The sequence below is a fragment of the Leptosomus discolor genome, chromosome 7 (genome assembly GCF_034619465.1).
Source record: "Leptosomus discolor isolate bLepDis1 chromosome 7, bLepDis1.hap2, whole genome shotgun sequence".
In the NCBI taxonomy this organism is placed as follows: domain Eukaryota; kingdom Metazoa; phylum Chordata; class Aves; order Leptosomiformes; family Leptosomidae; genus Leptosomus; species Leptosomus discolor.
Window position 1 is genome coordinate 450,903 of NC_141397.1, and position 10,791 is coordinate 461,693.

At 45.9% G+C, this 10,791-nt stretch overlaps 1 protein-coding gene across 3 annotated transcripts in view; it reads left to right on the forward strand.

Annotated features, from left to right (window-relative positions):
- The window catches only part of VPS50 (VPS50 subunit of EARP/GARPII complex), a 76,156-nt gene extending 67,857 nt beyond the window's left edge, over positions 1-8,299 (forward strand). For all 3 annotated transcript variants that reach the window (XM_086467702.1, XM_086467703.1, XM_086467704.1), the window contains 5 exons: positions 110-206; positions 353-511; positions 2,880-3,001; positions 5,953-6,142; positions 7,549-8,299. In XM_086467702.1, the coding sequence (XP_086323828.1) occupies positions 110-206; positions 353-511; positions 2,880-3,001; positions 5,953-6,142; positions 7,549-7,668 (688 nt within the window). In that variant the 3' untranslated portion in view covers positions 7,669-8,299. The remainder of the gene's footprint in view (positions 1-109; positions 207-352; positions 512-2,879; positions 3,002-5,952; positions 6,143-7,548) is intronic.
- Positions 8,300-10,791: the final 2,492 nt, after the last annotated feature.

Consider the following 10,791-nt stretch of genomic DNA (forward strand, 5'->3'; position numbering starts at 1 on the left):
TGCTAGGTTTTTGGAAATATTGTTATTGCCAAATATTTAGAGTAAAAGTTGTACAGAGACATGCCAAATGTTGCATTTAGTTCACAGTAAATTTTCTTTGCTTTCAAAGGGTGTTTCTGGCTGAGCAGTTTGAGTTTCTTCAGCCTCATCTTGATGCGGTGATGCCAGCTGCCAAGAAGCCTTTCCTCCAGCAGTTCTATTCTCAGGTCAGAATTGTGTCATTCACACCACGTTTTAAACAGAAGATTTGAAACTTGTACAATATGGTGCAAATACTTGTATATCATAGTTCTCTATTGCTCTTATTAGCCAGAAATTTACTGAATTCCTTTTTATTTATATTCTGTTTCAGACAGTATCAACTGCCAGTGAACTACGTAAACCAGTTTATTGGATTGTTGCTGCTAAAGCCATCGATTATGAACAAATGCTGCTTCTCATGGCTAACGTGAAATGGGATGTGAAGGAAATCATGTCACAACACAATATATATGTAGATGCTCTTTTAAAGGTGAATACTTTCTGGGAAATGCTGTGCTAGAATTTATGTAAACACTAAATTACTGTAATACTTGTCTAGAACTGTTAAAGCAGCATGGTTAGAGCGGTACGGCATGGCGACAAGCGGTAAGTTACTACACGGAGGTCTGTGCAGTGTTTTCATTATTCTTGCTGCTAGCAGCTTGCTTTCAGTGATGACTTTTTGACCACATGGTGGGTGAAAGTGACCACAAAAGTTTAATGAGTTTCATGTCTAAGTCTTGAATGGTAGATAAATGTGAAGTAAATGGAGTCACTTGGAGGAGAATCCAGTGGCCTGAGATAGTGGGAGGGTTTTCAACAAAAGCTGTTTGCTGTTCTCTTTGATTTTAGTGGTTGTCTTTGAGATGTATCTTAGGGGCTGTAGTCAAACCAGCACCGATGGTGATGATGCACTATCTAGTCGAAGCTGCTGTATTTAGGAGTTAGCATTTGAAAAGGAAGGTAAGAGGGAAGTTACTCGCCCAACTTCCTGGTGGCATTCAGTGGAAGTGGCTATGCAGTTGCTGTATCTTACAGCACACAGAACCAGCTCTTGGGAGAATCGCTCTCTCATCCTTTTATATGTGCCTAAATACTGTTTCTAAAGGTCTTTAGAAGGAATTTCTACTAATTCTTACAGAGAAACTGAAAAGTTTATTTTAAAGCTATGTGGAGTATGAATCACAGAAAAAGTTACGTGTCTGTGTTGAACAACAGTTTTGATTACACCTTTGTTTTTGTAGCTGTCCTCTGCTTAAAAAAAAAAAAAGATCGAGACAAAGAAGGGAGAATCTGATAGAGGATGTAGCATTGCACTGAATTTGGCTGAATCTTAATGATCACCCTTCTTTACGCTGCCGTTGCTTTTTGAAATCTGTTCATACTGAAAACATTTGGTTTCTGCAGCAGAGCTTTTTCCTTTTGTGTGTGTGCAACTGCTGATGAATTTGCTTCAGGACAGTCAGGGCTAATACCAGTTTCTGGCCGCTACATTATGTAGCTAATAGTGGTTGCTACAGAGGCTTTCAGATTACTGCGAAGCTGTTGGTGGTTTGCTTTGTACCCCGGGCCTCCAGGAGTGTCGGATGTAAGCATAGTGTTTAATGTAGTAACCAACTACGTTTAGCCATGTGCACACACATGCAGAGTTCTGTACTCAGTCATGGTATGTGTGGAATCAGATAAAGTGGGGAACAAGGAATGTTCGAGCGATTCGTTATCACGGTGTGTTACACATCTCGAAGCGTGAGCTGTGTGCCGTCTAAAGCTTGGCGTTGTGGCACCCTGCTTCCTCTTCCAGAAAGTTTGTGTTAAACACCAGTTATTTGGTCAAACACTAGGTTAAATTGAGTACTGAGATTCCCTTCTGATTTTCTTCACTGACTGAATTTTTGTTGGGGGAAAAAAAAGAGGGTGTAAAAAAAAAAAAAAAAAAAAAAAAGATGAAACCCCACTGAGATTAACAGCCTTGGAATGAAAGTGCTTTGTTGGACAAGTATGGTCTTAAATAGGCTGCAGTACAGACTGCTTTTGCTGGTTACACAGAGCAGTTTACTATCAGTCTCTTTATATTTAAATTGTTTGATACCTTTTTTTGAAAGATGGAGGTGTTAATCACTGGCAGCAGACGCTTACATCGCACCAAACCATTGCAGCAGCAGCTCGGTACAGCTGTGACCAGTTTGTGACTCATGGGCGCAGCTCAAATCCATCCAGGCCGTTGATGTTTCAGGTGGAAACAGGAGCCTTCCCTCGACCTGGGTTGTTACCAAGTGCTGCCGTGTGCTCCCAAACTGCCAGATTTGGACGCTCTTCCGTGGGTGCTCTCAGCTCCTTTTAAAGCACCGGGGAACTACCTCATGCAAAAGGTTGAAGAATGAAAAGTGGTTTCCCTATTTCTGAGCCTGTCTTGGAGAGCTGATGGGGCAGGTGTTTAGAGGGATAGAGAGATCGTGACTGGGTTTTCTTCAGTGGCTGTACATTGACTTTAAAGACATTAAAGATGAGTTTAGGGAGTCAGGCAATGAAAGTGGCATTTGCAGGATTAGCTACTTGGTTCATTTGCAGGGGTGTCAGGGTCACAGAGAACTACACCTCTGGGGACCAGAGCAGTGGTTCCTTTTTAAAAACAACATACTGAGGTGATGTGAATGCTATAGAGAAAAGTGGCACGCTTTCTATGTACACATTAAGCTTGTCTCTACACTCTGTGCCTGTTGGGCTTCTCTGCTTTGCTCTGATTTTTCAGTGTTCTCTTCCATGTGCATTTCTAATTCTTTGTTGTTGTTGCTGCTACTGATGCATAGAGTGTGATCCCTTTTATGCTAAAGGAATAATGATCTTCCATGTTTCCTCAGGAATTTGAAGAATTTAACAGAAGATTGAGCGAGGTGTCTAAAAGAGTCCGTATTCCACTGCCGGTCTCCAACATCCTTTGGGAGCACTGCATACGCTTGGCCAATAGAACTCTCGTGGAAGGGTAAGTAGCTCACGGAAGTCTTGCTTTCGGGTAGATAGGTCTATAATGATAACGTCCATTTTATGGAACTAAAAGTTTTAATTTTGTAGTGCGCTGGTAAGGTCTTGTACTTTTGGGAAGCCTAAAAAATACCAAGGCTTAACGTAGTTCTTAGCAGTTGTTTCATGGAGTCTGGAACAGCATTAAGCCTAAGGGGGATGGTCTTGTACCTAAATACTGCAGAAGAATAACACTGAGTGTTTTATTGAAGCATTTGCAATGGCATAGTCCTCTTTCAAAGAAACTTCTATCTGAAAATTATTATTTCCTGACAGAGCAAAGAATAAAATGAAAGTGGGATTGTCAGCATCTCTGTGGTGATGCCATTTGTCTTTGCCAGGAAGAAGGATGGAGTTGTCAACCCTAGCAGTTACCTCAGAGTAGCTATGGAGCGGGATTTTTCCAAATTCATCAGGAACAGAGAGGTGGCTTAGTTGGCTTAGTCAGCAGAGGCTCAAGCACCTTAGTCAGGAACTGCTACGCCTTGCTCGTCCCTCCCTCCTAATCAGTGTCCCAGCCTTTTCAGAGTCAGTATTGTAGCCTGAGCATTGTAGTCTTTTCATCCACTGCGTTTATTTCTGTGTTCTTGTCTCCTTCCTGCGTTCCTGGGCTCTCATCACAACTTCTGCATCATAGAACGTGCTGTCTTCAGCTCCTTCTACATATGTTCCGTGTTTCTTTCCTGGTTATATTTACCCTCTGCACTTCCTACTACCTATTTTACTTCTTTCCATCCCACTCTCCTGCTGTCTGCTCTAATTTAGGACCTCAACAAGATCCTTCTTCTCCAAGTGTTAGCTGTCTGTTGAGAATCATCAGCTGCCACTGCTTCCATCAAGCCATCACTTTTAAACTCATGCCTTTTTCTTTTCGTGCCATCATCCTTTTGCAGTCTCTTGAGAGATCAGTTTCATCTTCAGGGAGACTAAATCCAGCCGTGACCTCTGTCTGGCTCCTCAGTTCCTTCATGTGACATACGACCTGTACAACTATCTTTTCTTTTTCAAATTTTATTTTCCACTTACCCTGCCTGAAATAGAAAGAAGTGGAGCAAAAGCATCTTTCTCCTCCTCCCCCTGCCCCCCTTTCCTTTCAAGTGGATAAGACCATCCATCACTATCAGCTTCCTCTGCCTCAGCCCTTGTGCCTCTTTTGTACTTGTTGTTTTCTCTTCTTTCGCAATGTTACTTCTGTGGCTTCAGTGTTCACAAACCACTTAATTCTTAGCTCTGAAGATCATCACTCGTATGTCTTGCTCCATGTAGCAGTTGTGGTTCACACTTGTGACTTACCATGAAACTTTCCCCTTTACTTTCGCCTAAGCATTCCACTGACTGGTCAGAGTGGTCTGGGAATACCTTGCTGACATGATTTGTCCTCTGCCCTTCCTTAGAGTGTAAATCATCTTCTCTCTCATTCTTGCCCAGTTCTTGTTTTTATTTTTATTTTTTAAGTGTCTTGTAGTTTCTTTTGCCCCTGAGGAAAGGGAAGGAAGGTATTCTGAACAGCTGACTCTCTGAATACCTTCATAACTTCATTCATCTCTGAATTCTGCAAAGGTATGAAAGTAAAAACCATGGAGGAAGTGTTTCTCCAGTCAGCCAGTCAACTGAAATTGCTCTCATCAAGCTCTTCATGGGGTGAAGAATCATCTCCAGTACAGTCAGCCATATCCATCCTTAAATTTTGCCCTGCCCTGTCTCCTAGTTCTATGTCCTCTCCTGTTTCCCATCTGGCTTCTTGAGGCGCTGCAGTACGTCCTGTTGAGAACCATCGTCCAGTCTGCTACGAGCTCCAGAGGGCCTGTGCCTTGGTCCCCTCTCTTTTTGCCTCTTCTGCAGATTCTTTCTGCGCACTAACTGTAAGGGTGCTGTTTCTTTTTGTTCTTAACCTGATCTTGCTGTGTATCCAGTTTCCAACCACATGTTTCTGCTGCCTCCTTTGCATGACACCTAATATCTAGGGACTGTACAGTAATTAGGAACAACCTCATGAACCAGTGGAAGACTGAGCTTGCCTTAAATTTGGTACAAGGGAAGAGTGGAAATTGTTGCTGGTGGCAGCAGCCTGTGGGTGGGCTGGATTAGGTCTGTCAAGACACTGTGCCCCAGACCAAAGCTTCTCCCTTCCCCGCATACAGCTGGAACAGGCGCTGTGAAGGGCATTGCAGCGCCGTTTCCTTTGATCTTGACAAACACCATTTCCTCCCCATTTGAAAAACTGCAACGATCGGTGTCCTCGTTTGTTGCCTGTCACCCTACTGTGATCCCTCCTGGTATTGCCCTGCCCTGAGCTCGTCCCGTGCCTCTCCTTTGAGCTCAAACCTGTCACCACTCTTCTGTCAGTCTGCTCTCGTTAGAACATCGCCCTCGCACCGAGGTGAGCCGCTGCTGCCACCCGTTCTCCTCTGGTGGCTGTGGGTGGTTTTGGACAAACAGCTTCGTGCCTCATTGATGCTGCCGGTTGGTTCAGCAAGCTCCTGGTGACCATTCCTAAAGCTGCCTGGTGCCATTGCAGTTCCTAAAGTGTGCTGGTTGCCTTTCAGACTTCGTGGTCATGATCACTTGACCAAAGCCACTCTCCAGTGTGCTGGTCAGCATTCATTTAATTTCCTTTAACCCACTTCCAGGGCATTGTTCAGTGTAGGATTTTTAGTGGCTTTTGGTGGGCAGGTAGTGGTTTTTTGAAGTATCACTGGATACAGTGGGGTTCTGTTCTGTGAGTGGGGCTAAAACAGATTATGCAAGTGAGGTTCTACCTCAGGCATCGTAAGAGGAGTTCTGGTCTGCTTTTAACTTAAAACCGTAATTGTGTTCCTCCTTGATGTTCGAAGGACTCAGTTAACAATGTTGAGAAGTACGAGTCAGTTTTGTTTCCTTCTGATTTTTACTTTCTGCTGTGTTTCTCTTCAGTTATGCCAACGTAAAGAAATGCAGCAACGAAGGACGTGCCTTGATGCAACTGGACTTTCAACAATTCTTAATGAAACTAGAAAAGTTAACAGACATTAGGCCTATTCCAGATAAAGAATTTGTGGAGACCTACATTAAAGCATACTACCTAACGGAAAATGACATGGAACGCTGGATAAAAGAACACAGGGTAAGAGTAAGATTTGTGTTCTGTTGCTGTCTGTTGGGAAGGTTCACCATGACGGTAGAATCGTGCTAACAACTATGAATGGTGAACACCTCTGTGTAATAGGAATGAATGTACGCATAGAATTGCAGTAAAATCTGTATGGGAAGCTGTATAAGTATTGGGGGGGTGTGCACGTGTATGCTTGTTACATTTATTGTCCCATGAAGTTAGTACATGTTCGTACTGGTTCCACATCTGGTGACTGGGAGGGATGAGTGAGCCTGTCACATCTACCTGCTGGAGAACTAGAGTGAAGTGAAGCTGAAACATTTGTGTGCTGGTCAGAGTATGCTGAAGTGCACAGCTCGGTCATCGGGAAGGACGGTTGGGGATCACACCTTGAACTTTTACTCTGCCTGCAGGAGCAGGTTGCTTAACCTAAGTTGTGCGGCACAGGGGGTGAGAGTCACGGCTTTTTCCTCCTTCGCTTGTCGTGCTGCGTGGGGATCACTGCTGCTCTTCGCGATAAGGCTTCGGGTGTGTTCTCAGAGCGTTTGGCCTGTGTTCACGCTGGCATTGCCTGACGGTTAGAACAGGACCGTGTAACTCGGTCACGTGCCGTCGGAGCTGCCTTCACTGAAGTGTCTGTTAAAACGGAGCACTTTGAAATCTGTGGTTGGGATTACTTGAAATCCTGCTGGAAATGGATGAAAGGAATAACTCTTTAATACTGTTTTCCTTGTTTTACCTGGAGCCACAAGAGAGATTGTGAGCTGCTGTTTGGTGAACTACATGGCAAAACTCTTGTTTAAACCTCCTGGTGGAAGCTCTGTTTTGGATAGTGTTGGGTACAAGGATAGTACTGGCAAATGTGGTGTTTAGACAGGTGCTGAGAATTCTTGTCTTAACATTTTTGTCATTTTTTCCTCCTTTATTATGTACTGAGATTAACGCTGTTTGGGGACCCTGTAGACAGAGAAGTATTTAGAAGTTTATTGGAAATGAGAAGTCAAAAAAAGATCATCAACTTTTGTCACAGTTTGTTTAGAAAAACGTTTTTGCATTAAAAGCTTATCCATTTGCATATGTATTTCCCACCACACCTCCCAAAGAATGGAAAATGCATTAAAAATGGATTTATGTACATAAGTATTCCCAGAACTACTTTGTGTGCACTCAGCCCAGCACTGCTGAAGTCGTAAGCGTTTTCCATTGTAAACTGCCATGTAGCAAAATACAGTTTTGTCCTGTGCCCCAGCTATGAAAAACTGTCCGGCCCCGACTTCACTACCACCTTGAATCTCCCTCGTGTACCAACAGCCTCTGTCGGTTGAAAAGTCCACGGTGTGTACGTCTGTGGTGTTTTCATTTTCTGTCCTCGCCTGGTGTTTTCTTCTGCCATGACATGATCTGCTTCTGTTTGCCAGGAATATTCCACTAAGCAGTTGACCAATCTGGTGAATGTTTGTCTGGGCTCCCACATCAACAAAAAGGCACGGCAGAAGCTGCTGGCTGCTATTGACGACATCGACAGGCCTAAAAGATAACTGGAGAAGGTGGCTTTCCGGGTGACTTGCACTGTCTTCTGTTGGAGTGAAGCATGCAGCAAATCCCTCGTGGGCTAATGGCAACGTTCGCTTGAAAAACATTGTGCGTGACCTTTCTTACCGGCATTGGACACCCTCTGAAGTGGAATAATGGTCTAATTTATGCCTTTTCTAATCTGTAGAATTCTTTTCTTTTGTATCTCTTCTTCTTGTTTGTTTTTTCCCTTGTTCCTTGCCCTCAGTAAAGGGCCGCTGTTTGTGTGTCATTGGTGAGCTGTATATTTTGCAGAACTGTATGCTGTAAAAAAATCAGAGAGAAACACGTTGGCTTAATATATAGTTGATGCTCTTTTTTAATAAAAGGGCTGCTTGAAAATACGATTTCCTTCCTCCCTGCTTTCACCCTCAGAAATCGTGCTTTATTATGGGCCACTGTAAAATGAAGGGAAATGTACAATATTTGATCGATGTATCTTGCTTGTGGATTAAGAGTGCAGATCAACCAAATACTCATGTGAAAGCCTCTCATCTTCACAGCTATTTAAAAATGTCTGTTTATTTCAGAGTTAATTTAGTCGTATCAGAATGATTGAATTCGGGTTAATCGAAGGTAATAAATACTGTACACTAATACGATTTCTTTGTGATTTTTTTTTTTTCCTAATTCAGCAATGCAAAATGTCATTTACAATAGAAATTAGTGCTGTTTCTTTCATGTCACTTCCCTTTTGTCCTCTGCCAGTCTTTCCTGTTCTGAAGCAATAATGCCAGGACGTAGGAGTAATGTTGTCTAGGCTGAAGTTTTGGATTGATGCTAAGTATTGATCGATACTTTCCTCAGTACAGGAATCACTGAATCACAGAATCATACAGAATCACAGGATGTCAGGGGTCGGAAGGGACCTCTGGAGATCATCTAGTCCAACCCCCTGCCAGAGCAGGACCACCCAGAGCAGGTCACACAGGAATGTGTCCAGGTGGGTTTTGAATGTCTCCAGAGAAGGAGACTCCGCGAGCTCTCTGGGCAGCCTGTTCCAGGGCTCTGTCACCCTCACAGGGAAAAAGTTTTTCCTCATGTTAACATGGAACCTCCTGTGCTCCAGCTTGCACCCGTTGCCCCTCGTCCTGTCATTGGCCATCACCGAGAAGAGCCCGGCTCCATCCTCCTGACACTCGCCCTTTACATATTTATGAATGTTGATGAGGTCACCCCTCAGTCTCCTCTTCTCCAAGCTCAAGAGACCCAGCTCCCTCAGCCTTTCATCACAAGGGAGATGTTCCACCCCCTTCATCCCCTTTGTGGCTCTGCGCTGGACTCTTTCCAGCAGTTCCCCGTCCTTCTTGAACTGAGGGGCCCAGAACTGGACACCCTATTCCTGATGGGGTCTCACCAGGGCAGAGCAGAAGGGGAGGAGAACCTCTCTTGACCTACTGACCACAGCCCTTCTAATACACCCCAGGATGCCATTGGCCTTCTTGGCCATGAGGGCACATTGCTGGCTCATGGTCACCCTGTTGCCCACCAGGACCCCCAGGTGCCTTTCCCCTATGCGACTCTCTAAGGGGTCAGCCCCCAACCTGTACTGGTACATGGGGTTGTTCTTTCCCAGATGCAAGACTCTACACACAGACCTGCTCGAGCGGGTCCGGAGGAGGCCACAAAGATGCTGAGGGGCTGGAGCAGCTCCCCTGTGAGGACAGGCTGGGAGAGTTGGGGGTGTTCAGCCTGGGGAAGAGAAGGCTCCGGGGAGACCTTACAGCGGCTTCCAATGCTGAAAGGGGCTGCAGGAGAGGTGGGGAGGGACTCTGGATCAGGGGTGTGGGATTAGGGGTAGTAGCTTTAAACTGAAAAAGCAGAGATTTAGATGAGATGTAAGGAAGAAATCCTTCCCTGTGAGGGCGGTGAGGCCCTGGCCCAGGCTGCCCAGAGCAGCTGTGGCTGCCCCCTCCCTGGCAGGGCTCAAGGCCAGGCTGGATGGGGCTGGGAGCGACCTGGTCTGGTGGGAGGTGTCCCTGCCCAGGGCGGGGAGATTGGACTAGAGGGTCTTCAAGGTCCCTTCCTGCCCAAACTGTTCTGTGATTCTGACAGTAATGGAAGATGATTTCCTTCAGTCTCCAGGGAGAATGACCGGCACTGCAGGGGTGGGCAATGCACCTGCCAGTCCTTCTTCAGCCTAACCAAGGATTTCAGTCCTGTTCCCCAGACAGTGAGCGCTCTGGTACTTGCCGAACTCAGCTGGAGTATAGTGACCTGTTTTCAAGTCTCTGGTGAGGCAGCACCTGTCCGCGCCCTGGTCAGCCACGACTGCTTTTCCACAGTCCGCTCCTCGCAGTTGCGCCCCATGGTGATGCCGTTCTCCAGAGAAGCAGCTCCTGGGACCAAAACAGGGGGAAGCCAACCGATCGGTTGCTGTGACCCTGGTGCAAGATCCAAGTCCTTGCTTTGGTGTATGTAGGTTTAATTATTCAAAGCAGAATGGCATTGGTGGGAGAGACCCTCTTGGGTCAGCGGTGCTTCAGCTGACGGGTGGCGCACAGAGCAGCCCCCGGAGGTGTAAGTTCAAGGGCCTGAGCCAGGGGGGGGACTGAGTGCTCCGTGATTGCAGATGCAGCTGATCTCCAGGTGACCGACTGTTCTGGATTCTGTTGTTCCCGCGTGGGAGAGAGTCTTCCCATGTGTGAAATAAAAGCTTGGCTTCTGATCTGTGGTGGCGAAAGCTGGGCCCTGGCCGAATCTGCTTAGTGAGCCCTGGACGTGGGGTGTAAGTACAGCTTGTGAACACCGCTGAGCAGACAACCTGCCTTCTTCCCTCCCTGCCCCCTGAGGGGAGACAGAGGGACAAGTGGCCAGTGGCTGTCGCAAGGCTGGTGGTGAGAGGTTGTGTCCCCTTTCAGCGTCCACAGATGTGAGCAACAGAGGCGTGTCCCACGATACCGAATGCAAAGCTGTGCGTGCAGGTTGTGCTCTTGACTTGTCCTTGTGCCACAGGGCACAAAAGTCTAAAGATCCCCTCCTCTGACAAGGGAAGTGATGCATTTGGGGTCTTTCCCCTTTAAGACCTTGCTCATGGTTAGTGTTCATGAAATTTCTGCTGTTGCAAGCTGTGCTTTGGTAACTCAGAC